Source organism: Simochromis diagramma, unplaced genomic scaffold (assembly GCF_900408965.1).
Source record: "Simochromis diagramma unplaced genomic scaffold, fSimDia1.1 OVJJ01000361.1, whole genome shotgun sequence".
In the NCBI taxonomy this organism is placed as follows: domain Eukaryota; kingdom Metazoa; phylum Chordata; class Actinopteri; order Cichliformes; family Cichlidae; genus Simochromis; species Simochromis diagramma.
This window is the reverse complement of record NW_024386860.1, coordinates 4,500,089-4,527,211: the sequence shown is the minus strand read 5'-3', so window position 1 is coordinate 4,527,211 and position 27,123 is coordinate 4,500,089. Positions and strand designations below refer to the sequence as shown.

The 27,123-nt window shown below is 41.5% G+C and overlaps 3 protein-coding genes across 7 annotated transcripts; 1 reads left to right on the top strand and 2 right to left on the bottom strand.

The window, feature by feature from the left end:
• Window positions 1-5,964: 5,964 nt before the first annotated feature.
• On the top strand, window positions 5,965-10,394 carry LOC120732343 (retinol-binding protein 1-like). Of its 5 annotated transcripts, none has more exons than XM_040029864.1 (5): window positions 6,586-6,735; window positions 7,047-7,277; window positions 7,596-7,780; window positions 9,327-9,428; window positions 10,124-10,394. In XM_040029864.1, exons 2-5 carry the CDS (start codon window positions 7,202-7,204, stop codon window positions 10,175-10,177), a joined length of 417 nt encoding a protein of 138 aa, XP_039885798.1. In that variant the 5' UTR covers window positions 6,586-6,735; window positions 7,047-7,201; the 3' UTR covers window positions 10,178-10,394. The 5 variants fall into 5 exon arrangements, with proteins under 5 accessions (XP_039885800.1, XP_039885798.1, XP_039885801.1 ...); XM_040029867.1 differs by lacking the exon at window positions 6,586-6,735 and adding an exon at window positions 6,743-6,883 and having other exon boundaries at window positions 7,047-7,271; XM_040029865.1 differs by lacking the exon at window positions 6,586-6,735 and adding an exon at window positions 6,748-6,883 and having other exon boundaries at window positions 7,104-7,277.
• A 536-nt stretch (window positions 10,395-10,930) lies between these two features.
• clk2b (CDC-like kinase 2b) lies at window positions 10,931-17,642 on the bottom strand. Its single transcript, XM_040029862.1, has 11 exons — window positions 16,994-17,642; window positions 16,341-16,431; window positions 16,191-16,257; window positions 15,982-16,098; window positions 15,740-15,906; window positions 14,416-14,510; window positions 13,302-13,431; window positions 13,138-13,220; window positions 12,976-13,055; window positions 12,807-12,897; window positions 10,931-12,719 (listed from the first exon to the last, which is right to left on the bottom strand). Exons 1-11 carry the CDS (start codon window positions 17,057-17,059, stop codon window positions 12,537-12,539), a joined length of 1,170 nt encoding a protein of 389 aa, XP_039885796.1. The 5' UTR covers window positions 17,060-17,642; the 3' UTR covers window positions 10,931-12,536.
• A 132-nt stretch (window positions 17,643-17,774) lies between these two features.
• On the bottom strand, window positions 17,775-27,104 carry LOC120732337 (meiotic recombination protein REC8 homolog). The gene is made up of 17 exons (XM_040029857.1): window positions 26,883-27,104; window positions 24,469-24,537; window positions 24,251-24,393; window positions 24,099-24,174; window positions 23,889-24,009; window positions 23,715-23,790; window positions 22,619-22,686; window positions 22,468-22,546; window positions 22,253-22,376; window positions 21,993-22,170; window positions 20,561-20,762; window positions 20,035-20,186; window positions 19,868-19,913; window positions 18,854-18,932; window positions 18,672-18,761; window positions 18,465-18,574; window positions 17,775-18,180 (listed from the first exon to the last, which is right to left on the bottom strand). The coding sequence occupies exons 1-17, from the start codon at window positions 26,936-26,938 to the stop codon at window positions 18,077-18,079; spliced, it is 1,773 nt and encodes a 590-aa protein (XP_039885791.1). The 5' UTR covers window positions 26,939-27,104; the 3' UTR covers window positions 17,775-18,076.
• Between the last annotated feature and the right edge of the window lie 19 nt (window positions 27,105-27,123).

The window sequence follows — 27,123 nt, the reverse complement described above, 5'->3', positions numbered from 1 at the left end:
CAGGTGCTTGTGCAGCTTTGTGGTGCCCCAGATGAGCTACTCAGGGCCACACGCTCTCTCTTGCACATAATGTGGCATCAGCATTGTTTGCTATTTGTGCTTTGTCTGTTTATGTTTCATAATTTCTCTTTTATTGAAGAGAAATTCTTGTGTGGGCTCCTTCCTTGTGCCAGTTTGTGAATCGTTTCATTGTGTTTCATTTTTTATTTCTTCTCGATAACAATTTCTCATTTAGATTCCAAAACTATGAATTGTGATTTTTAAGCAACATTTTCACTGTAAGAGTGCTACTTGTAACACTTCATGTTTACAAAAGCACCTGTTGCTACTTTTACTTAAAGTATGTGAATACTTCCTTCACCCCGCATGACGGTTTCTACATCACATACAGAGCATTACTTGCCTCTCCTTCTCCAGCTCTGTCTGGTACGAGCAAATGATAGACAGATCTTTGGGATATGCAGCTCGGGGGGGAGACGTTTTGCCCAACTTGACACATCCTCCTCGACTCCCGCTGCCTCTCCCTCTCTTGTTCCTACGTTTGGCACACAGCTTCTTCCCCTTCACCTCCGACACACAGCTGGTCAGCTTCCTGCTCAGGGAATTTTTTAATCTCACCACAGACTCCATGATGTACCGCACACACACCCCTATTTCCTCGTCAGATGACAGGTGAATTTATGGTGGCTTTCGCCTTCCCTCATGTTGTGTTGCACTGACACGAGAAAATCAGGACACGCAGTCTGACATCTCGCAGCAATAACTCCTGCCAAGGACAAGGACGGCAGTCAGACAAGGTTCAGACACTCAGAAAGGTTAAACACACTGATGGAGAGTTTATCATCTAGATCAGGTTAAAGAGGGCAGTAAAGCAGAAAAACGGAAACTACGTGATGACAAAACATGAAAATGCCAAACTAACATGCTGAACAGGCTAATTTTCAGGGTCTATTACCACTGATTTACACACAAACATGGTTTACCATGCTGTTCCTGTCCACGGTTATCTTACCCATGCAGGTGGCCACAGTTGGCCTAAGGCTCACACCATAAAATCCAGATAAAGCACCCAGCCAGATGGCCTTCACCACCACCAGCCAATCCCTAAAGCTTTTTAAAAAGTGGGGAAAATAAGAATAAAAAACAGTAGACTCTCCACGAGATATTAAGCCTGCAACTTCCTGGCCTTCACAGGACAAAATCACTGTTTTCCATTGAGGTTTCAGCCTCTCCTTCCCTCTTTCCCTCCTACAGAATCGTTTTCACATTTCACTACCCCCAACTCTGCCACACAGATTACTACCTAAGGGACTTAATGAGGGGAATCTCGTTAGCCGTGGCAGGGAATTCACCTGATGAGTCACGTGTCAGGGGTGAAGCTTTAGACGTGATGTTGAGTGACACACCCATGCATTCACAGTAAGTTCATATATTTATAGACTCATTTGTCCTCCTGCGTAGCTCCATTTAATCCATGTTGTTTTCATAGTTTAGAAAATGGGAGAATAAATGCAACAGCGACAGTTTTTTTTTTCTTACAAGAATGCTGTTGGTATTTATTTCACTAAACATTCGTGGATTAAAGATGACTAAAGATGGGGAAAGAAGAAATGAAACTTGGATGGAGAGAGTCCGGCCTTAAAGAGAAGTATTTGAGTCAGTGGGAGATCAGAAACGTACTGACAGCTGGACTGTGCAACTGTGCAAACTGTCAGAAAAGAGGGGACAGAGTGGGGTCACCCTCCGGTCTCCCTCAGTCTCTCCACCAAACAATCAGTGCTGAAGTTTGTTTAAAGGGAGAGCATAGTTTCCTGCATCATAGACTTTTTTATCCACAAACACAGTTTTAAAAGTTGCAGTGTAATACATTACCCCTGATTTCTTTCTTCTTCTTTTTTAATATATGCACTCAAAAAAGGATTTCTCACCCTCATTAAAAATTGAAGCAAGAATCTTGAATAAAACACAACATAATATAAAATCAAAGGGTTATTTATGTAGTAATTAACCATTAGGGGAAATGTGATCGATATACCAAAACAAACTAGATTCCAGTAAATGTAACATTTTACCTTCTACTTATGTAACAAATTACATGGAAAATTTACATGCAATCAAATTACTTAAAGACAGCTTCCCAGCAGAAATATTATCTGAGTGAGGCAGAGGGCATGAGTGTAAAAAGCAAAACCTAAAAAAACAACCTTCACCGGGTCATTTCTTTCCTCTCTGTTCAGTTTCACTCTGTTCAGTTTCACTTAGGATCACTACAGACAAAGAGGATTGTTTGTTATTAGGATTGTCACAGGTGTAATAGGCACTCCTGTAAAAGCAACTTGTTAACACGAATATCTAAGCAGCCAGTCACGTGGCTGCACCTCAGTGCATTTAGGCATGTAGACACAGTCTTTTAATGGGAGATACAACACTGAAATACACACAGAGAAAAACAAGAGCAATTCTAGCTAGTCACAGTATCACATATTTAGCAAATATTTTATTAAATACCCCCATTCAACTACTAATTAAGGTAGATATCTAATTGCCAATCACATAAAAGTATCTCAGTACAAATGGAAACACAATCCTTTATTAAGTCAAGGAGGAGCGTTTGCATAAAGTTATCCTTCCACTGCTGAAACGTGAGATTGAACCAGGGACCTAACGTTCTTCCAAATGAGCTGTTTCAGCAGTTCTGTTTGTGTCTGTTGCTGCACTTTACTCCAATGGTATCCAAAGTCATTGGATCTCAATGTGCATTGTACAGCCAGACAATGTTACGACGTCAATATGAACCAAAATCTCTGGGGAATGATTGCAACACCATGTTAAGTGACTGGTCTGTGCATTTATCAGTGTTGTTATGGTGACCTACAAACCATGTGCAAACACAGACCATGAGGCAGGGGATGGGCCAAACTGATTTATTATAAATCTCTGATGGAAGCGCAGAGGGCCAGGGGTTGCCAGCAGGCAAGAACAAAGCCAGATGTGGAGGCTGAACTGATGGCTGAGAGCCTGAAGATGCGAGGGAGAGGTTAGTGAGCTGGCTGCTGAGAAAGACACTGAAGCCAGAGCAGAGGAGGCTGCAAAACACTAAAGACAGGATGGCCCTGGGAATCTATCCAAACATTTAGCAAAAGTGACAAGAGGCATGGTCACAAAAACACCAACCTGGCAGAGTGGAAACATCAGTTCTGAGGATATGTAGTGGTCTCATTTGAAGAACTGGCTGCAGCTGGTGAGGTTCTGCTTTGACCCCAACACACCTCTTTCAACAACTACAAAACGAGCAGACACATCCCTACAGAGAAAAGGAGAAAGGGAAAGAGGAAGAGAGAGACCTCTGAAAGTGATAGCAGGTCAGCCTGACCCAGAATTAGATGCTGAGGGTGAGTCACTGGCTCAATGTCTTGTACGGCTGCTCTGGGACTTCCCTGCACTTCCATATGAGTACACAGAGAGCAGCAGCAAGTCTCCCCTTCAGTGGCAACAGGTATTAATTATGCTGGACACAGAATGAAAAGAAGGAGCTTATATACAGCCTAATTCTCTTCCAATGATGTGCTCTCCATGAGACAGCAAATTAGGTCTGACTTTTCTGCTTCCTGAATTGATGCTGTGTTTACTTCATTTCATTTCCACCAACTACAATTTGCAAAATATTTTTACCAATAACTATCATTACTACTAAAATGAGGAAAAAAAGAGTTTGAACATGGCTTTAAATGTTATCAATTGTCTCCAGTTTCTAAAAGTACATTATAACGCACTTATCTGCTTACAACACCATGATACATTATTTGTTAAATATAACTATATACTACTGTTGAATGTAAAATGGGGTTACTTAGATCTCCGTGTGTCCTTTTTTTCAGAAATGTGGCCCAGCTGTTCTCCTGATTTCTTATTTTGGCACACTTGTTTGAATGTCTTGGAACGACTCCACAGTGAGTTTTATGCTCTCTGACCTACTCTAATGCCCTACTTGGCACCGAGAGCCCATATGCACACTTCAACCAACCTGTTTGAAGTCCCTCACTCATTTCCACACCCCTCTCCTCTTACTCTTCCTCCTCTGGTGCCCAGAGCACTTTAATTTCTAACAGGTGAGGAAGCTTTAATACTTTAACAAGATCACAGAGAGAAACCACGCCCCCTACCCCAGAGCTCATGCAGACCTGAGATCTGTTTACTAATCCAAAGTTTTGCCTTTTACTACTGAAGATAGCTCGAGGTGGTCCTGTGTCAGCCAGTACAATTCATGAACAGAACAAAGGGGAAACATTACTGAACATTTCCATGTTCATATTCTCCAGGTGTGTGTGTGTGTGTGTGTGTGTGTGTGTGTGTGTGTGTGTGTGTGTGTGTGTGTGTGTGTGTGTGTGTGTGTGTGTGTGTGTGTTCACGTGTATGCCAGTGTTGTTTTGTCACATGTTGGACACTGATCTCCCTGAAAATCCCTTAAGTGGCTCTTTTTGCTCAACACTGGTTGACATTATAACTTAGCACGTCACCCTAACCTTCACCATCACAGGTGAATGCCTCTGACCCTTACTGCAACTTAACCCTGATTCTAACTTTTACCCTCAGTGGTGTGGTTGTTAACATGCAAAAGATCCTGAGAGCAGAAGGCGACACAAGCTAGTTTACTTCTAGTTCTGATCCCGAGGATACTGTGGCGACCACTTTGGAAACAAGGAAGTGTTTGGAAAAACAAGTGTTTGAGACAAAAATCAAGCGTAGTACTGCGATATTTGCATGTATCTATACAGGAACACCGAATTTGGATATTTTAATAAATTAAAATACTCTCGGAATACAATAAAAAATCTCATGCAGCACCATCCTGAGACAACGTTAGCTGAGTAAACCTACATTAAATTAACTCAAACAATAAACCATCCCACACTGGACACAAGCAGCTTGACAGGCAGCTTCCTAATTCAGAGCAAGCTAATGGAGGAAAAATAGAACGGCGACCTCCTTCAATCAACCAAAAATAAATAAATAAATATTGGCTGCCTGGTGATTGCATTAATTTTTTTTTTTTTTTTTACATTACTGTTGCAACCTGTGGTGACTATTCAATTCAGATTTATTTATATAATGCCAAATCACGACTCCAATCACCTCCAAGCATTTTACATTGTAAGCCAAAGACCCTACAATAATACAGAGGAAACCCCAACAATCAGATCTTAGCAACACTTAGCAACAGTGAGCACTAACTTGAATTTCAGTAAAAGAAACCTCAGGCAGAAGTAGACTAGTCTGAGGGTCGACTAAATGGTTTCCCATTATTATTACTGTATTATCAGAAACAAATTACATGTAATTGCCAACTTGACCCCATTCACTCGCAGACTGATAGCAAACTGACTCCCTCTTATGGCGGGTTTTAGTAACAGTGCTGGCATGCTTGGAAACAAAAAAGTGAAGTGAGATAACTATCTTATTTGATAAAGAGACGATGACAAAGTTTAACTCTGAGGACATAATTTGCAGTTTAACAATAAGGTGATGGATCCTTTAAATATGTTATTGCAGTACTCGGTATATGGCGAAATGTTATAAATGTCAATGATATCGTATCTTGGGGTGTTTGGTGACTCCCACCTATATAAAAAGCAATGAGGTCCTCGGTTTTTCTCCTTATGGTGACAAAGGCCGATGTGGCATCGGGTGAACTGAGCCTCATTTAGATGACTAGACGAGTGTTTACACACACCTAGACTGATACGGGGAGATTTATAGATCACGTCACATGTGTACGTGGGGTTTTGAGACTGTCTTCGGGCTGCCAGCTTCTACCCAGAGCCACAAATGTAAGCAGCATTCACGTACTAACAGAAAACTGGGACATTTGGGCTTTCTGTGGAATTCCCCAATTTAAGATTACAGACGCCATATAGGAGCCTAGATGTAGTCATTCTACATCACCTGGATTAAATATATATTTAAAAATGAGCAAGAGTTATACTCGCTTCAGAGAAGGAGCTCTAACTGACCGTTTTACATCAGAAGAACATCCAGCAAGTAGTGCAGGTTATTTAAACCATATATTAACTTTCACAGGCTATTACTCGTTTTCTAGTCGAGGGATGATATATGAAAAACACATGAAGCTCAGATGTCCCAGTTCTCCACCCTCACTTGAAAGCAGCTTACATTTGGCAGCTTAAAAATTGTCTCCAAAATCCACGTGCACATGTGACGGGATCTGTGCGTGTCACCGGGGATTTATACTTATGTGTAGGGATGTCGTAACCCCTTCCCCCGAATCCTACGACGTCACCAGACGTGCACCAGCTTACTGGAAATGTAACTACAGGTTACGAAGGAGCTGGCAGCTGCTGTGATTGGACTGTGGATCCCTGCTATGCATTTCCGGCTACCTGTTCGCCGCAGTTTTTGAATTTATCACCGAGAATAATAATCATCATCATCACCTCAGTATAAAGACTCACAAACCTTGGATAAGTGAAAGAAAAAGGATGGATGGAGATGTTAGGGAGATAGTTTCGGCAATCAGTATGGATGTGATGAAATATACAAAGAAGTGGAAGGGGGCCGGGGGAGGGGTGGCGAGGGACAAAAAATTAGCCCCAGGGGGAGACAAAAAAGCAACTGACCACTACAAAGAGTGGGGACCCAAGAGGGGGAAAGCCCCGGCATTTAATTTGTTTCCATCGTGGCTGACACCGCATATAAAACACCGGGACAGACGATGAGGTAATTACAGGGAACACCACGCAAAAGCTGGCAACTACGTCGGTCAGTTACGTAGCTTACGTCGTCAGCTGTACAAAGGTTCACCGCAGAAGTGATGATTAGACTTCTGCGATCAACAGGCGATTCGTGCACGGCTATTTAACGAGCTGTAAGTGAGCGAAAAGAACATCACAAGTATTTGTAGACATTTGTGCGCGCTGGAAGTTGGAAATAAAAAGCTAAAATAGCAGATTTGTGAAGTTTAAATTATTACTATTTATTCACATGGAATCTCTTTAGATTAATCTGTATTTGTGTTTCGATTGGAGCAGGTATTTGCCAGGGCTTACAATTTACGCACAAGTGGTTGTACACTAATCTTGGTTCAGACTTGTGGGTCGGCAGCTGATCCGTGGGATCCAGACGGGACGGGAGGAAAAACCAGAACAAGGCAAAGCAGGAATTTCTGGAGTTTCTTAAGGAAAAAATGACTAAACCTAATTACTCCGGCACCTATCATATGGTGGAGCAGGAGAATGTGGACGCCTACCTGACAGGTTTAGGTACCAGTCTTTATGCAGCATATTTTATAGTATTATTACCATCAAATGTTTAACGGGTAAAACCCTCTAATTTAACATTCATCTTTCATGCGTTTATCTTTAAATAATTGTTTATATGTTGACTGATTCATAATCTTCAGTGTCTGGTTTAGTGATGTGGACTGTCTACATTTCCAGCAGCACATTAGTGTAATGAAATCACCACCTTTGACCCACTTACACCCTCACAAGTGTGTGTTCACTCCACCTGCAGTGACTGAGGTAGAAAAGATCCCCCCATAAGTGTGGCTTACACAATCTTTCCCTCTTTTCTCCCAGATGTTAATGTTGCTTTGAGGAAGATCGTGTGTATGTTGAAGCCCACTAAAGAGATCATCCATGACCCAGAGACAGGAGCCATGAAAATCAACACAATCACTACCTTCAAGAATTTCAGCATGGATTTTAATATTGGAAAAGAATTTACTGAGGACCTGAGGATAGTGGATGGCCGTACCTGTCAGGTGTGTGTTGTGTTTTTTCCAAAGTTTGCTTTGAAGGTTAGGTACTTGAGTAAAGTCTGTACACTTCCCGCTGGGATTATTCCATAATCACTCGTTGTTGTTTAAAAACCCAGAATAAGAAACATTCAGCTCCTTCCCAAGTAACCATTCAATGATGGGCTATGATGATATTCTTCAGCTGAATGCTAAACAGAGAGGACTCATATCCCAGATTTATGAACTTATCAGTAACCTTAATCCGTGCTCCACTGACTGTGTGAGACTGGGACACTGACTTGGGGATAACTTTAACTGATGAGCCCTGGAACTCTGTCCTAAACTTGGTGCGCTAATCATCTGTCTTTGCTGGTGCAAAGTGTTCACTTAACTAATGCTAGATTAGTAAGGATTTATCCCAATGTTGACCCGAAATGTCCTCGGCGAGAGTCCAGACAGCAGATCTGACACACATGTGTTGGTCGTGCCCGGGATTGCCCTCCTTATGGTGAGGAATTTTTAAAGCATTTGGTGAAATGTTTAAAATGTAATGTGACCCTGAGGCGGGGTTTGTGCACATTTGCCAGCCAGGACTCGTGTTATTGTGGCTTTTACCACTTTGCTTGTAAAATGCTTGAGTTTTCAGAAGTGGGAAGTGTGTCATGGCCCAAACAGAGGAGGTTCCTCTGTTGTATTGATTTGATTTATTGATTTACTGATGCTCATCAGTCTGGAGAGGTTATAAAACCATCCTTAAAGAGTTTGCCTCGACAACAGTGACAGTGTTCAGGTTACTGAGTCTAACATCAGCAGAACATTAAACGGCGATAGAGTCCATCGTAGCAGCGCAAACTCGACCTGCAGATTGCTAAAGATCTCACTGGGAAACCAGAAGGCTGTTTGAACTCGAATTCATGTATAGATGATGCTGAAGTAGAACTTTTTTTTAGTATGAAATAAGAAGTCTTGTGTTTGGACAAAGGAAATGGCGATGGTGGCGTCATGTTTTGGATCGGTTTTTGTGCATTTAGTCTTAAACAACTGGATGAATTCTGAATTACACCAGAAAAGTCTCAAGGAGGTGACAGGACCCCTGTCCGTGGATTAAATCTCAGGAGGAAATGGATCGTAAAACAAAAACATCACCCCAAACTCACAAGTTGTTCCACCAAAGTGATGTTAAGGAGATCAAAGATGTTTTGGAAAGTCAAAGCCCAAACTATTGTCTTTAAATGTTCTTTTTTTTTTTTAGTTATTGCTGTCTACAGGGTGTCACATGATACAAAAGATGCAAAGATACAAAAATATTGGATCATTTTTTATCAGGTCCAACTAATATATTCATGTAATTTTTAAACAAATATCTAAAATCTGATGTTTTTGGTCACATCTTTGAAAAAATGAAGTATATTTTAAAGGCTCCATGACCTTTCACGCATCACTGTATTAGTCCCCCCCCCCCCCGTTTTAGCTTTGCATAAAGCTTCTTGTCTCTTTGTGTGGCTGAGTGTTGTGTGAGCTACTTTACATGCTAATGTTTCACACTAACGGCATCTCTGTGGTTACACAGACTACAGTAGATTGGGACGGAGACAAGCTGGTTTGTGTACAGCGAGGCGAGAAAGAGGGACGAGGCTGGACGCACTGGCTGGAGGGCGACAAGCTGCATTTGGTAAGGATGTACGAGGGGAAGAAGAGGCCAGTGCAGAGAGAAAGCAAGGAAGAGGGAAGAAGGAAAATGAAAGCTTAAAGGGAAGTGATGGAGAAATTGATATGCTAAATGAGGGAGGGTATTCAAATAAGGCAGGTTTTAGAAGTTATTCATTTCTGTTACCGTCTTTGTGTGAAGAGGTTTTTATTAAGAGGTCTGTGGAGTTTGTATGTGCCTAAAAGGGGAAAGTCCATCACCTAACAAAGGAGTACACACAAACTGAATGCACAAGTGCTACAGAAGCTCAGAGGCACATTTGTTCTAGAACAGTTAAAACTCATAGCTTATCTTTCATTGCTGGTTACGTTTTCAAACGGTCAGCATTCTCCCACTAAAAAGCTCTCACAAATTTAGAGAAAGTGTTGCCGATGCTAAACTCAATATGCTGGGGAATACCAGCGACGGTTTCAGAGGTTACACAAAGGGAACAGTGAGGGACTAATGAAGAGGTGGAGGAGGAAAGTGGGAGCGGGCTGAAAAGACCTGATGAATAGATGTGAAAGAGTGGAAGACGGATTATGAGGTCAAAGCATGAGCTGGTGAGGGGGGTGTTCTGGACAGAATCCCAAATGTTCTTGTTGCTTCTCAACATTCATTTACACCCTCTCACCTCATGTTTTTTTTTCCCCCTCTTCTTCTCCGTCTCTTCTCTGCAGGAAATGAGAGTTCAAGGCGTCGCAGCAAAGCAAGTCTTCAAGAAGGCTGAATGAAGTCACTGAAAATGTTTTACAGTCAATAGTCTCATTTTAAAGGTAGCCGGTACGAGAGTCGTGTTTATAGCATTATTTATTAACAATATATTTGAAGTACAACAGCAAAACTGAATATTTGTGGAAAAAAACATTGTTCTGAGAGAAGAGAGTTGTAGAGCTTTTGTAAAGGTCTTTCCCTATGTTGCACAATCTTATAAAGAAGTGATGCATCTGTCATGTTTCTTATTTTAAATGATAAGGCGTGTGTGTGTGTGTGTGTGTGCGCGTACGTGCGTATGTGTGTGCGTGCGTGTTGCTGCATCTTCATATCTAAAGTGATTTTTATGCATTATTGCACTGGAACCCTGAATTTCTACAGAAATTACCAAATGGAAGTGCATGTGAAAACTGTCTGGGACAGTCGGATCAGACGCTAGCTGATCTTTAACCTCCGGCTTCCTGGTTCAAAGTCCGCGTGATGTCACATTGCGCCCGTGTGACAGTAGAACACCTAAATATGCATTCACTGCCAGTGAGTGGGCGTCATGCATCCTGCCTCCTGCACTCGCTTTCAGCACTGCAAAGGCTGAAGAGGGGAAACTGGCGAGTACACGCTCGCGCTCAGCAGAGTGACCGTGCTCTCTGCTCAGCTGCACTCAATCAAGATGCCAGAGGAGGGCTGAGAGTCAGTAGTGTGTGAATGTATGAGTGATGAACTGAAAGGTTGCAAGAAAAACATGAAAAACTGAATTAATTCAATGACTGCAGGTGCTATTTTATGCAAAATTTATTACAGAAAACATCAAAATTGTCATAAAGTGACTGCAAGCACAAAACCGAAAGGATCATACATCTTCAGCTTTTAAATACATCATGTCCTCCAAATGTTAGAGACGTATCTGAATACATTTTATTTTTTCCCTTTAAAATGTCCAATTTTAGAACATGTTTCTTTTATTAGCATGAAGACAACGTCTGTTGTGTTTGTTATAACCATTACTACATCACCTGTTTCCAAACTTCAGTGTTTTTGCTAGGGTGACCAGATGTCCCTTTTTTTTGTGGGACGCCGCAGAAGTTTTATGACATCTCCCACATACAGAAGCAAAGTCCCACATTTACACGGCACTTTCCTAAACTCTGTTTTGTTTTTTGTTTTTTTTTAGCCTTCCCTGAGTTTAAAGAACGCAGGGAAGGCTTTTTATTATATTTAACTGGAGGTTAGCCTTTCCCATCAGAGCAAGAAGTCACCAAAAAGTTAGCAGCTTGTTTAATCTGATGGAATCTACCACAAAGAAAATGATTTGTCAGTTTATACTGAGAAATACAATTTTTGTCTCTTTAGATAAGATTATACTTCAATTTCACAGATGGGGAAATATGGCAGGAAGTGACACAGTGCATGTGTGTTATAATTAACTAGAAAAATCGTTGTTTTTTTTTAGATATAGCTAATATAAGAACATGAATCATGGGTTAAATAAGGACTACTGCATAACAGGTTAAGTTAGTTGGCCTTTACATGCTAGACTCATGTCTGATTTATTGTAAAAAAAAATTTTAAGTTGGGCATCTGGTCACCCTAATCATAATTCTGATGATCACACAAGCCTAAGATGTAATATTTCCTTCAGTTGATTTGCTTGTTAAGGTCAGTTCTCCATTAGTAGTTTAACGTTTGGCACCTGCGCCATTTCTTCATCTTTTTTCCTCCAATATAAAAAGTACAGCATAAAAAAGTAAAAGCAAATAACTTTTATATTTTTCAATTGTTTCCTTTTTTAATGTTATATATAATTATTTTATTTTTTTTAATGTTTTATATAATTAAAACTACAAACTAGAAAATTACACTTAAAAAAAATCACATTTATTCTAATTAATATCTAGAGACTCATTACCTCAAAATAAAATGCTTCTGTTCTGGGGGATACATTAAGGCTGAGACTGTTGGATTTTTATAATGTCACGTAGGTTGCATTTGTCAAGTCTTTCCATACTTAACAAGCTTGTAAACAATTTTAAGACAATTTTAACAGAAACATAGAAAAGCAAACAAACATAAAAATAATATGCTCAGAAAAAAATTGCCAGCACCTTTAGACAAACGTGTCTGCTAAATAAATTTTTTTCCCTACTTGAAAGGATGATGCTTCTCTTTTCTCTCTTCCAGCTCAATCAGCTGTAACTGTTCAAACTTCTTTTATCTGAGAAGCTGCTTACAATGATGCTTTCAGACTTTCTCTTTCACTGTTAGCTGTCATTTCAGTGTTTAACTCAAATAACTTAAACCTCTTATTTTTAAAGCTTAAATTACAAATAAACTTGCAAACACCCTCACCATATGGTCCACATATGGTTAAGTGTCTACCAAAGGTCATCTGCTCATGTCACAGCTATTCCTCCACCCCTGACTTCTTCCTGGATGATGGAGGGGCTGGAAGAAAGGATGGCACAGAGCGGAGGAAAGAGAAATACGCTTTGAGGGCTCGTACTCCAGCATCCTCTCTAGGAGATCGAAAAAATGGTGGTGTTCTCTCCCGTGTGATAACAAGTATTCCTGTAAAACAAGGAGAGAGACATTATATTCAAATGGTGGGCACCGAGCAGATAATGCTTATCTGTGGTCCGCCTGCCCACGGCTCACCCTTAACGGCTTGCATTTGGATTTGACGTAGCGTCCGGCTTTGGAGCACTCATTCCAGTCTAGATGTCCACGGTGGAAATACTTCTGCTTTCTGAGAATCAAAATGAAGAGTCGTCAGATCAAAGTGTTTCAGAGTTTGTGACAATGAGAGGGTGCACGAGCGGGATACCTGCTCCTCTGAATCATCCTCTGAGGAATCGGTCCCTGTACTCTCTCTATCATAGCAAGATGCTCCTTGTTGTCATGAGTCTGTAAGTGGACACAAGAGGAAGTAAAGACCATGACAAATAAAAAGACAAAGTTCGTCTTACTTTTATGTCGAATGTGTGACCTGGAAGAGTGTGAACCCTTTGTAGTATTCAAACAGGATGCAGCCGATACTCCACACATCACACGGTTGACTCCAACCCAACTCTGTGGAAGAAGGAATAGCTTTGTTACCAACTGGACTGGGCAGGTCCTGGATACTCCCCGAGCTAAAATGACATTTCTTACCAAGTATGACCTCTGGGGCTCGGTAGTGACGAGTAGAGATGATGACAGAGTGGTGTTCGTGGTCAAAGGTGGCGCTGCCGAAGTCGACGAGCCGCACCGTGGTGTCGTTTACCCGCCTTTCATTGCACTTCTAAATGGGCGACAGGTGGAAACACTGTAAACCCTCCCAACTTCGCTCATTTAAAGTATAATCTTTGTATTTTCCTGCTATTGATGATGCTTTGATAAAAATGATAAAGAGCATTAGGCTTGAGCTAATGTGATGAAAATAACAAAAAGTTATGAACAATTTTACAATACTGCAACACGGTAGGACAAAACAAGAACGAGTCTATCAGATTAGAAAAACAGCAACAACAAAAACGCTACTATCGGCTGTTTCCATGTGGACAAGGGGTCACTGTAGCTGGTAGCTCTGCATGTTTGATTTGGTTGCGTTTTACAGCAGATGCCCTTCGTGACACAGCCCCACCAGCAGATAAACCCCCTTAATCTCCCACTTCTTTTTTGCTTGGATTAAACTAATTAGATTAAACATCTCAATCAACTAACTGAATCAACGTCTCACAACGTCTCAATTAACCCAGTTAACCTTAAAAAACCCTGCTTGGTGGATTTAACTAATTCCAAGAAAGTCAACAAGCTTGTTTTCCCTTTTTTGCTAAATGCAACACTGTGTCTCCACTTTGGTCTTGTCTGTTCACAGGACATTGGTCCAGAAGCCATGTGATTTGTTCAGATGCAAACCAAGCCATGGTGCCGTCATAAAGTTTAATAAGCTTGGACATCCTGATTTAACAGGAAGCAGTAAGGGTGTATTTAGTTTTCGTTTTTATGTGGCTGTGAAAAACGAAGAAAAAGTGGAGATTCCCATAAATAAAAATTCAGCTATATGTCTCAGAGCTGCCACATATTTTCCTGCAAAGGTCAACAAACAAGCTGCAGCCTTCCTGGATAAACATGAGATTATAAAAAGCATACATGTGGGTGTCTGATTTCTGCTGAAACAAATTTGCACCCAAATGAAAAGCTGCATTTTTCTGCCATCATTAATACCCGCTTTTTCTACCATCCCCTGAAGCGCTCAGCCATCACGCCTGCAGCCATTTCTGACCTTCTCGGCGTTGTATATGAGGGAGTAGTCCGAGTTGACGAAGAGGATGTTCTCAGGCTTCAGGTCAGTGTGAGTCAGCTTGTTGTCATGGAGAACTGCAGAGGAAACGGGAGGGAAGTTCAGATGAGGAAGTTCATCATGAGCAGACACCTCAAATGTGGTTGATTGTAGACAGCTGGATGTGACAGATTTACAGCAGCGAATTAAATGTTAGTAGATAGGATATTACAAAGATTATATATCAGAAACCCGAATGAAGCCACTCTGTCTGATGAAGTGTTGGTTTAATTAAAGCAGAGGGACTCTTTGATGGTGTGATGCATTCCAGCTGAGGAGTAACCTCCATGGCCGAAAACTGAACCCGAGGTGAAGCTGCCAAAAACTACAGCTTCTCTAATGGCCACTTGAGGCCAGTTCCAAAAGCAAGTCAATCCCCAAGACCCCATGGGTTAAAACACATGTTTACAGTGCAAAAAAACCTTTGGCTTCTGTGGATAGTTTCCACTTTCATAACAACGCTATGGAGCTGACCTTTTTGTAATAACTCATCCACTTGGATACTAGAGTTAAGGATGTTGCTGCTTTGATTGGCAGGTCTCCCAACACATGCAGCTGGAGCCGAGTGGCATTTGAGTTTTTAAAAAAGCTTTTAAATAGAGAAATTTAATATTATTACATCCTGTGTGGTACAGCCCAGCTTCAGGTTTAGTTTGCAATATCTGTGCATTGCACGTGCATCTAAAAATGTGATACCTCTTGTCTCCAAAAAACGAAAAACAAAAACATTTCAATGACCAAAAAAGTAGCATTAAACTAATCTAAACCAATGTGTGAAGTCACAGTGGATGAACCCATCTTCTATAAAATCTGTGGTTGCAGCTCATCTTTTGTGCTGTTTATGTTTAAATATTTAGGAGTGCATGCTCTGCTTTTATTTTGGAGAATCGTAGGCCGCGGTTTACAGCATCCTGTCTCATTCTGAAGTTAATTTGCCAGCATGATATCAAGCAAATGATACCATGTTATGGCTACATAACAAATGGTTGTACTGAATATGAAATTAATATTTGATATGACTCAATTATAAATAGCAGACTTGTCTGAGATTTGCAAATGATTGCGTTCGGTTATTGACTAGAATTAATCACTGAATGATATCAATCATCGTGAATGAAATCAATCACTCACTGCCCAAACTGCTCCTGCGTCTTGCTCTAATTTGCCGTGTTTAATCTGCTTAGTCTCATCCCTGGCATTGATGCAGAGGTGCAGCAGAAAAGGGAAAGTGGTGCTGCACACTCTGTATGATGCATATTGGACTCACAGCTGACAGCGTGGCAGATCTGCTGGGCCATGTGTCGGATCTGGTTAATTGGATACGGCAGGAAGTTGTTTGATTTCAAGAAGTCAAATGTGCTGAGAGACAGCAGCTCAAAGGAGATGCACACATGGCCGTAGTAGTTAAACCAGTTGAGCATCTGCACGCAGTTACTGATGAGGAAGAGAAACAGAGGGTGAAACATAAAGCACATGAAACGGGTAACAGCGTTTCAATCACAGACTCACTGTTTGTTGTGCGGATCCTTCTCACTGATCTTCTCCAGGACGTTGATTTCCAATTTGGCTGCTTCTCTGTATTTGTCCTGGTTCTTAATGATCTTCAATGCAATTTGATTTCCTCCTCTGTTTTTAAAACACTGTTTTAAAAAAAAAAAATACCCCCCCCACACACACTGCACATTGATTCAACTTGAAACTTCTGATGAAAAACCTACCTGCTGTGGTCCACACACTGAACCACTTTCCCAAAGGTCCCCTCACCTAAAGTGTCGACTATCTCATCTGCAAGACAGATAAAGATCAGCTTAATGACGGAGCACCGTAACGAGGCTGCTTACTCTTCCTACATCTGTGCTGCAACCTACATCTGTCTTCAAGGACGTCACCACTTTTGTAGATCAGGTGACCATTTTCAGAGTCCCTCTCACTGTCATTTGCAACCCGGTCGCTTCTTCTCTGCAAACAAAGTCAGCCACATTCATGACAAGGTGGAGCAAAAGATCAAAAAAACATCAACCTGCTTCTGTCACACCCCACCTAAAAACACACCGAGTAACATCTGACCTCTGGGTCTGTAAGGAGAAAGGTCACCAGCTGGACATACCCGTGCACTCAAGCTTGCATGGTTACAGAAGCTCACACAGCTTTGTGTACGTCCTCCTGCCGAGGCTGTCCTAATGCAGCCATGATTAATGCATTAAGGTTGATCTCAAAGACCTGAGCCTGCCCTAAAGGGGGCTCATAAGAAAATGCCAGATGACTCTCTTTGGAGGAGCTGAGGCTCTATTTCCATCCACATTCTGAGACTGTTATTAATATCAGAAGCTCAGCATGTGAGTAACTGACACTTAGCGCAGGACATGGGCCACTGACATACATAAACACAACCAATCTGCACATTCATTGTTAGAAAGCTGGTGATCTTTAAGAGATCAACACATAGTGCAGCTGGTTAAAAGTAAATCACACAGACTTAGAAAGAGACACAAAAACATGCTCAAAGAATGCAGATACTCACAGAAAGGCAGAGGCAAATACAGTCCAGAAAACCCTTAAACAGAGAATGCAGCTCTGTCTTTCCCATTGCACAGCAGTGCAGATCTACTCAGAGAAAAGACGAGCCTGAGTGGAAGAGAGGCGGATGGAGGGATGCTGCACGGGAGGTGAAGGCGAGATGAAGGTGAGGTAGCGGCAGGAACAAAAGGCGATGAGGAGATGTGGAGAGGAAAAGCGCCAAGGTCAGCACGATAAATAGTCAAGTAGCAGCACGGGAACAAACTGGAGGACGAGGAGTTGTGAAAAAGTAAAAAATAGCCTGCAGTGTTGTCAGCTGAAACCAGAAGTGAAAGGAAGACACGATGCCGAAGCTTCACCACGAAAGTGACAAAAGAAGAAAGAATATCTTAGGGAGAATAGAGAAAAAGTAAAAGGCAAACACTGAAAGTAAGCGAACACGACAGCTGAAGCAGACAAACACAAAAAGTGAGGAACAGACGGACAGAGAGGAGGGCGAGCTGAGACAGACGCTAAGAATAAACTTTGGTCACAACCCCCTGAGAAAGTTTTCAGATGAGAATCAAGATGTGGGCACAGGGGCTGAGTGGATCCAGTTTCACTCAACTTACTTCCTCTCCTCCTTGCACCTCCTTAACCCCGGCGGTATGATTTTCCACACCCGTCCTCCTCCGCACGCTACATATACTTTGTTGCGTGCATGCGGCGCCCGCTTTCGTCACAGAAATAACTCACAGAGGTCACAAAAATTCATTTATTTTGCAGTTCAACAGAACACAGCACAGTTCAACTGAATGCACAGAACAACAACGACAACACTTCTGTTTGATTGCAGATAAAACAATAAAAATTGTTAAAATATTTATCAGAAATCTCATAAACCTGGTAGCACTAAGGAACAACTATAAAAACAACACTTAATCGCATTGAAAGCTCGATAAAATGCTTTTTAAACCCGTCTCGTGAAATGATCTCTCACAAAACACCGCTTTGTATTTATGATGCTGTTGAACACGAAGTTTCCAGTCTGGCTTTAAGACGGGACGAGTCCGATCAGGAGGCTCAGCGCTGCTTCGCTGCTTCCATGTTACAAAGGCAGATGTATTTCTTCATAGTTGGAGCCACGAAATATGAAGATGTCACCATAAGGCTCATCCTGCTCCACACGCAGCTTCCTGGCAGATAAAGATGCTACCCACCAACACAACACACACACACATAAACGGTCACTGAAGCACAGAAAAGATCTCATGTTTTTAAAGCAAATTACTTTTCCATGAATGTGCACAAGTCACCAGTATGTTTGTTCATCAGTTCATTCCTAAAGCTTCCACTAGTGACACTGTTTGTTATTTCAACCTTTATAAACTGAAGGTCACGGGCCAGGGACCGCCACAGCCTTGGCGCTGTACCATTAATACAATTTTAACATGAGTGACATGACAGTTCGATGATAAGTGAAAGTGCCTGCTTACCCAGAAGCCGCTGAAAAACATTGCTGACAGTTTTGCGGTTGACCTCGGGCGGCAAGAGGGACTGAAAAAGCAGAGGTTCTACTTCACCTTCGGCCAATTCTGGCAGCAACCTGGCAACAAACAAACCACATTCCTGTCTCCAAATCGAACTCAAACATCGGGAGACACTAAAGAGAGAGTCGTCTCTGTTTTTCTGCTGGTTATTACCGAGGTGACTCCGCGGCTACTCTCCCAGGCAACTCGTCCGACACCTCTGGGATGTCCCTCAGTGTAGAAATAGACCTGGAGAGAGTGGACCTGCCAAATGATGGGTGCACATGAGTGTGATTGCTCACACACACACACCTGCACATCAACACACACAGAGATCTTCTTTGATACTTACTTACCCTTCGGATAGATATAAGGGGGAGATCTCCCGAGACACCTCTCTCTGGTCACTGCCCTCCATTGGCAGTGCACCCTGGGCTGGATGTATACATGCATATTAAAATGAATGCATCTTATCGTATTTTAAAAGCCATTAGTGTTACACGCCTGACCTGACCTCTGACCTCAGCCTCACCCCATGTGAATGCACAGAAGGTTTTAGCTTGTGCCAAATAAATCTGCAATGCTAACACACTGAGGACAAAATGTTACATCCAGTTAAGCTAAAACACACACACACACACACACACACACACATACACACACACACACACACACACACACACACACACACACACACACACACACACACACACACCTGCTAATTTAAACCTAAAATTGGCTTCTGCTCTGTTTTGTGTTGTGAATTTCTACCTTTAATTCAAAGACTGTATACAAAGATGGACGTAACTATTTTTATGACACTCAGTAGTTATTCAGGTCATGTTGAAGCCTCAGCCCCTTGCTAATTACTAACCGTGGCGGATGGCTTGGAGCCTGGTTCTGCAGGAGGTTTCTTCCTGTTAAAAGGGAGTTTTTCCTTCCCACTGTTGCCAAGTGCTTGCTCATAGCGGGTCATTTGATTATTGTGGGTGTTTCTTGTTTATTTGTTTAACAAAGTTGGGTAGCTTACAGTATAAAGCACCTTGTGAGACAGTTGTTGTGAACTGGTGCTTTAAATAAAACTGAGTGTAACTGAATGTTTGTGATTTGTGGTGTGTTGAACTCATGTGTGATTAGTGAGTGGGTTGGGTGAGTGATTTAAAATTCACGACACTGCACACAGTAGCAGCATGCAAGGTAATTAGTGCTTGAGATCTTAAACCCTTCAGGAAAGTGTTTACTAAGATATCAGGATAGTGCAACTTATGGTGTCGCCCCCTGCTGGTCATGACTTCATTGCTAGCTTTAGTTTTTAGAACTGGAATCTACATCCATCTTTGTATACCGGTGATAATCTTTGATAATCTTACCTGAAATATCAAGCATCTCTGTTTCTGCCATTTCTCTGAGGACCTGCTTCACGCAAAGACACAAGTAATGAGTTAACAACTGTGAGTGTTTTTCCATCTCCTGCATTAAAAGCCTTTGCAGACATCCCTGCCAATCGCTGCCCACGTAACAAAACGCTTTTCCACACCTCTCTTTCGGGAACCTCGAGCATCTCACGCTCTCTCTCCCTTTCAGAATCAGTGGATTCGGGGCCTCGCTCCCCAACTTGCAGGTCCGAGCCCGAGAGGGGTGTGATGGTTGCACTCTGTCTCCATAGAAACTGAACCTCTTCAGGCAAGACTGCAGGGGAAAATAGCTTCGTGGTTTATTTTTGAAAAGGTTACTTGAGTCACACCATTAATAGAGCTGCAGCGGCCGCTGAATATAAGAAGTGAGGGGAATAAATAGAATTCAAGGTTCCACGTGAAGCTTTTACTGCAACAATTTAGAGGAGCCAGCATTAAAAATATTAGCAGTTAGATTATTAGAAGCCTGTAATTAGAAAAGAAAGGAGCTCGCAGCATAGTCCATGGCCATACTAGAAAACCAACAGTGCACAGCTCTACCCGATTTCCATCTAATGAGTAAGGTATAAAGGGGGGTGAGATTTAAACAGATGTTTCTGGGGTGACGAGAGGATGCTTTGCTCTATTTTTAGCAGCTGTGATACTGACAGGTGCAGGGCTTGTTGAAGAGATCAGCAGCAGGAAGGATTCTTTGAAAGGAAAGCGGGGCGAGGAGTGGTCGCCTCGTCTCGGTCAAAGGGTCGTCGATCTGTCGCTGCACATCGTCCTGGGAGAGCTGCGTCACCGGGTCAAAGAAGATCAGCTGCCTCCTTCTCCTCTTCCTCTTCTTCTTCTCTGGTGAAGCCACATCCTGGGGGCGAGGGAAATAGATTGACTAAAGGGGACCAGAGATTTGTAAGTTGTAGCTAATGTCTTGTTTTTATGTTATGACTTAGTAAAAGAGGGTTAGGGAGATTTTTCAAAAGGGGGTGGGGGTAGCAAGCCTACAAAATATTCCTCCAGTCGGTGTTAATCTTCCACCAGAATGGAAAGCTCTCAGGGAGGCTTCACACTCAGTTTTAAGACATTTCTATACCTATTCAAGACCTAAACAAAGCAAAACAGTAATTTTCCCTTTAAAACTAGAAATGTAATCTCTGAATAACTGATTCCAAAGATTTCAGCTGGTGACTATGGACTCTATATAGTCTCAGCAAAGTATCATACGCAAGCCACTTTATTAAGTACAGCCATTTAACTTCTTATTAACACAAACATCTAATCAAATGGAAGCAACTTTGCATATTTAGAATTGGAAGCATTTATGATTCCAGGTCGGGACTGCCTAAAGACAGCACTCCACTGCTGAAACCTGGGATCTTCAGTCTAAAGCTCTCCCAACTGAGCTATTTCAGCATGTTTGGGTAAGTAGGTACAGATAATGAACGAAAAGACGTGCTGAAGTTCAATCTCAACATCAGAAAGAGGAAGAAGAGAGAGATTTAGGTGTTTTTGCCACAAAACCATCCATAGGGTTTAAAGAGGGATGGTCAGAAAAGTAGTGATATAATGTGGAAGATATTTTCTTTGCACGCTTTGGGCCCCTCAGAGCCTGAGCATCGTCTAAACACCGCAGCCTACGTCAGTATTGCTGCTATGTCCATTACTTTACAACCACTGTGTGCCCATCCTGCTTCCAGCAAGATAACAAAGCTGAAATCACCTTTTTTTTAACATGACAATGGGTTTACATCTCAGTCAAACAGAGCACCGTTGGGATGTGGTGAAACAGGAGATTCACATTGTGGATGTGCAGCCATCAAATCTGCAGCAACCGAGTGATGCTATCATGTCAATCTGGACAAACTTGATTCATTATTTATTATCATTGCTAGCTGCACATATAATCTTACATGTTTGACCTTCTTAAATAGTACTGGCAGTAATGAGAGCATCACAGGGTCTACAGATTGGTGTGCGTGGGAAGGGTAAAGATACTTAATGTTCGTCTGTTAGGGCAAAACCGTTTATAGCTCTTTCTGTTTTTGTTAAATACATTAAATATTTCTGTCATTTAAGTAAAACCCACATAAGCCAGCACCTCCAACTCCAGACTTCTTAGACGCCTTTCACGTTCCTTTGCTGCAGAGGGCGGAGCAGGCAGGCCGGGCACAGAGACGGGGGTGAGCTGGTCTGAGGGGGGCTTCTCTGCGGGCAGGCCTGGCTCTTCCTGAGGCAACAAAATAGCCTCCTCACTGGAAAGAGTAGTGGGCTGCAACCTGACACATGTAAAAACACACTAAGTGGATCACTGTTTGTCTGTCGTGGTATTTTCTGTTTACATAAGTGTCTCTAAGTTACTCTAGAGTGGATCCTGTGAGCTCCTTTGCTCCGTGTTTCTCCAGGTCGCCCTCTCGTTCCTCCCGTTCCACCTCTTTTTCTTGTTCCCCTGCTGCCACCTTTTCTCCCGGTATCTCCAAATCTCCTGTTAGAAAAGATTATAGATTATGTTATGTCCCATTCTACGTTTTTCTTTTCTTGAAAATGCAAAATCACAGAAGCTTTTTGCTACACACCTTCTGGAAAGTGATCTGTTTGTGCCAGCAGGAAGTCAATAGTATCTGGATGGTCATCAACCAGCTCTGCACCCTCAAACTAGCAGTGAAATAAGGCAGATGATGGGTAGAGATATTACACTGAAGATCTGTTTCCTTTTTACTCCCCTACCTCTGTAACGGGGATACCAACAGGCTCCGCCTCTCTCAGAGTGATGGCCTCTGGAGACACGGTTATACCTGCGAAAACAGAGTCGTGAATACACATTAATATAAAAGTCACTATTTCAGCATCAACTCCACAGAGGCCAGAGAGCTATGACTAATCATGTTTAAATTAAAGTGCTCTCCTCTGCTGAGTGAAATTTAGCTGCACAACCCTTCCTGACTCTGAGGCATCACTTTCTGCAAATTAAGTGTTTGAAGGCACTCTGCTCTGCTCCGCTTTGACCTGTCGTTTTCTTTCTGCTCCTCACGTCTGGCTGGATTTGCAGTGTGAGCTCATGCAGGGACATGCACATGCTGCACATCCCTGAACACATTTCTACAGAAAAATAAGCAATGTGAGCAGATATTATTTGTACAACTAGTGCAGGTGTATCTGCTTAAAGTGCAAAAGGTTCCTGCTTCTATAGGAATTAAGAAGATAAGTAGGCGCTGCTAAATAAACTTGATTTGATTAACAATATTCATGCCAAAGATGAAATAAGATGCAATAGTGATTAAAAAAAGCTTTCTGCTCCTTATTTTGGTGTATCTGTATACAGAACTCAATCTGACAGAAATGGTCCTTAAGAAAGACCAACCCTTGGCAACAGCCTATACCTAGGAGGGGTTTTAGGTATGTAAGTACGTAAGTAAGTAAGTAAGTAAGTAAGGGACCTTGAGAGAGCTGCGCACAAATAAATCCCCACAAACCTTCATGAACTACTTCGTAAAGAGGAGTTGGCCAAAATTGCTCCACAACAACGTGAGGGACTGATAAAGTCACAGGGAAAGTGATTTCTTCAAGCTGTTGCTGCTAAACGTGGTTCAACAAGCTGCTGAATCATGTTGTGTACTTACCTTTGCGCTCAATGTTTCTACATTTAGGCTTTTTGTTAAATTAATTATGACAAGATGTAATGTGACACGCGTCGTTCATTTGAGGCTGTATTTAAATGATTTTAAGACCTGCTAAGGTCATTTTTTAGTATGACTTGACACATAAATAAAAAGGAAAGAAAACTAGTACACTTTTTCAATTCGGCGACTTTAACACATCCTACCGTTTTCCAGTGCAGCAGCTGGACTGATCAGTTCAGGATGCTCAGGAGAAGCTTCTCTCAGATACTCCCAACTCATCTAAGAATCAATACAGCCAGAGAACTCTTAGTTTATGAACTAATAAGATGATTTGCAGCTCAACTTTCACTTATTAACTGCTACTATTTAGTTGCGACCTGTATTAGTGTACTGGGGCTGGGCATGGCATCCTGCAGCTGCATCACTCCAAATAAAGGGTCAGGAGCTCCGTCTGTCTCCTCCAGCAGAGTCAGGACATCTGGCAGGACCAGAGATGGTCTGGAAAACAACGGGAAGCTCAGTGCCAGGAAAGAGCTGTTACTTTGAGATTGAACATGAAGGTAAATATGCTGAGCATAATTTCTCACCTGCTGTGGTCATCCATATCAATTTTCTGTGAGGTTCTCTGTTTGACCAGCTGTCCCACAATGGACTGAAGTTCCTCTGAAAGGACAACAAATGAATCAACATCAGGATCAATTATGTCTCTCCTTCCTTCAGTGTGTAAATGCCTCCTTACCCAGAAGAATAGCACACTGCCGGTGGTAGACCACAACGACACCATACTGAAGCTGGGAGGACAGGTAGAGGGAGAATCGGGGTCGGGGCAGACCTGGACGAGGTGGTGCGACCCGCTCCAGCACGTAGTTTATGATGTCATCGCTGGATGAGCATTAACTTAATTTTAATATGCAAGCAAGCTAAAAATGTGAGAAAGTGACTCAAATAACTTCTTACCAGGTGCTTCTAACGTTGACTTTCAGGAAATCCCGGCGGGGAACCTTGATGCCTTTCGTAGCTGCCAGCCTGAAATGGGCACAGGGGATTAATGACGACTCATGTTTTATTTTACTGAAGATGAAAATCAAGATTAAAAGCTAAAGAACGAATAAATAATGTATAATCTTTTAAACTGTGACAGAAAAGAACCAAAGACAGTCTGTGGTTGGGAAAAGTTTATTGTACCATTAACACGCGATTCACCTCCCCGTCCACTCGCTGTTGTGCTCCATTTTTAGAGTAAAACTTAGCAAGTATCAGCTAAAAATACCAATAGATTCTCATAGTTTTGACACCCTTTGATAGTCATTGTTGCATTTGGGCATTTTCGCTTTTGTCACATTTCTTGTTTGAAGATATTCAAAATATTTTCAGTCAGTGAAAGGTCTGGTCTGCAGGGAGGCCAGTCCAGCACCTGAACTCTTCTACTATGAAGTCATCCTGCTGGAATAGATGCAGTATGTGGCTTATCATTATCATTGTCTTGCTGAAATATACAAGGATTTCCCAGAAAAAAAAGCCTCGTCTGGATGGGAGTGTATGTTGCTCCATAGGTAGCAACATATGCCATATGGCAGCATTCCCATCAGACATGCAGACTTTTCAACTGAGCACTGATATGAATGGTCCCTCTCCTCTTCAGTCCAGAGGACGCTCCATAAATGTTTTTTAATAATTTGTGGCTGGCACACTGAACTGTGTTGAACTGAAATGTTTCTGAGCCCTGCAGTGATTTGTTTTTGGCAGACTCACATGTTTTTCATGTAGCACCGCCTGATGGCCAGAAGATCACAAGCATCCAGTTTTAATTTCCAGCCTGTTCCCACCTTGTGCACAGAGATTTCTCCAGATTCTCTGAATCTTTTAAATTTTATATACTGTAGATGATGAATTATTCAAAGACTTTGCAATTTTCATTGAAAAATATTACTCTGAAATCCCAGAAAGTTGATTCTATTCATCTGGACGTAATGTTTTCAGTGGGAGAAATGTTTCATCACTCATCCAAGTGACTTCTTCAAACCTTACGAACATCTTATAATTCTGTGATTGCAGCCATTCTCCAACTCTCTGTGAATGATACTCATGGCTGTTGATTAATGGTCATGCATCAAAATGTTACTCTGAAATTGTTCCACAATTTTGCAGATGCATTTTTTTTCCAGAATGATGAATCTGTCTATTTAAGATGCTGTTTTAATGCTCAGCTACGTTACTCTGCTCTGCTGCCAATTAAGTGAGTTGCAAAATGTTCCTCCACCTGTCTCCCCCTCCAGCCCAGCATCTTCCAGATATGTTGCTAACAAAAATTCAAACTGAGCTAATATTTCACATGATTAAAAATGTCTCAGTCGAAACATCTCATGTGTTTTCTATGTTCTACAGAGAGTAAAATATGGGGGTTTTAAAATTTGCAAATCACTCCATTGTTGTTTTTATTTTCATTTTACACCGCACAGGTCAGTGAATTCTTAAGTGTACTTAGGACAAATGTACAAATGTGTACTTATTTTTTAAAAGTACACATTTGTGTATGAAAAATGATTGGCACATTAACAATTTACCAGTTTTTTACCCTTTAATAGATGCGGTTTCATTTGCTTTTCAGCTAAAAACTGATCGAAATGACTTTGATTATCATATAATATTTTTTCACGGTTTTAAAAATGTCTGAAAGTACCTTGAATAAATACAAAGATGGGAATGCCCGCATTTTACGATCTGTGTAGCCTTTGATCTCTCAATCTTCAAAGCTAGCGTCTTTCATAAACAAGGCTTCAAATACTTTAAACTTGATGTTTATGCTTAACCTCAGCTGCACCTGCACCGTGCAATCTTTTTTTTTTTTTAACACATTTAAATATACATATGGACTCAGAGGCAGAATGTGAGTTTTACATGCATAAAAATGTTGGTAAAATGTATGTAAAATTGATAAACTCCCCCCAAAACTAACACACAGTGCACCGGTTATTTTCCTTGTGAGGAAGTACATACATTTAATTACTTTAACGGGTCGACAGAAACATGCTTCTGTTAGGCTTTTATAGACTGAAATATTAATATGTTTAACCACTTAAAATGTACTTAAACACCCTGTTTTCTCTGGGTAAAGGAAGACTGGAACATAAAACGTAACCATCAGCGAGTCTGAATGTTTATTTCAGGGGTTTGTGCACATTAGCAACATTTTTTCCCAGATTTAAGTTTATTTATGATTAGAAACTAGTCTAAAATACCCATTTTCCTATTAAACGTAATGATTTTTAAAACATCTTATCAATAATGTTAGCTGACATGAAACGGCTAGCCTACTGCCTAAGCACTGTGGAGTAAATCTATGTGTCGATTTTAACCAGGTTTTTACTCACCAGATGGTAGAAAAGCATCCTGTGTGACGCTTTAAAACTGTGGGATAGTAAAACATTTCAGCAAATTTTTGATAAATCAGTTAATTAGCGGATAAAATCTGATAGATCACAGCTTCCGATCTACATCAGAGCTGAGTCTCTCCACTGTGAGATATGAATGTTGTTTGTTTATTCTTCTGAGACAGGTGGTTGGTCAGTGCTGCTGTGAGAAATGGCAACACTTGTATGATTTGCTGGTCAC

Excerpts from the sequence above, each read along its gene's own strand:
- LOC120732343 (XM_040029864.1), top strand. The coding sequence starts at position 7,202 with ATGACTAAACCTAATTACTCCGGCACCTATCATATGGTGGAGCAGGAG. Across the intron at positions 7,781-9,326 it reads TGGATGGCCGTACCTGTCAG|ACTACAGTAGATTGGGACGG; the intron begins GTGTGTGTTGTG and ends GTGGTTACACAG. Across the intron at positions 9,429-10,123 it reads AGGGCGACAAGCTGCATTTG|GAAATGAGAGTTCAAGGCGT; the intron begins GTAAGGATGTAC and ends TCTTCTCTGCAG.
- clk2b (XM_040029862.1), bottom strand. The coding sequence starts at position 17,059 with ATGGGAAAGACAGAGCTGCATTCTCTGTTTAAGGGTTTTCTGGACTGT. Across the intron at positions 16,099-16,190 it reads CAGTGTGTGGACCACAGCAG|AGGAGGAAATCAAATTGCAT; the intron begins GTAGGTTTTTCA and ends TTTTAAAAACAG. Across the intron at positions 13,432-14,415 it reads TCATATACAACGCCGAGAAG|AAGTGCAATGAAAGGCGGGT; the intron begins GTCAGAAATGGC and ends TCGCCCATTTAG.
- LOC120732337 (XM_040029857.1), bottom strand. The coding sequence starts at position 26,938 with ATGTTTTACTATCCCACAGTTTTAAAGCGTCACACAGGATGCTTTTCT. Across the intron at positions 24,010-24,098 it reads GATATGGATGACCACAGCAG|ACCATCTCTGGTCCTGCCAG; the intron begins GTGAGAAATTAT and ends GTTGTTTTCCAG. Across the intron at positions 18,933-19,867 it reads AGAGATGCTTGATATTTCAG|CCCAGGGTGCACTGCCAATG; the intron begins GTAAGATTATCA and ends GTATACATCCAG.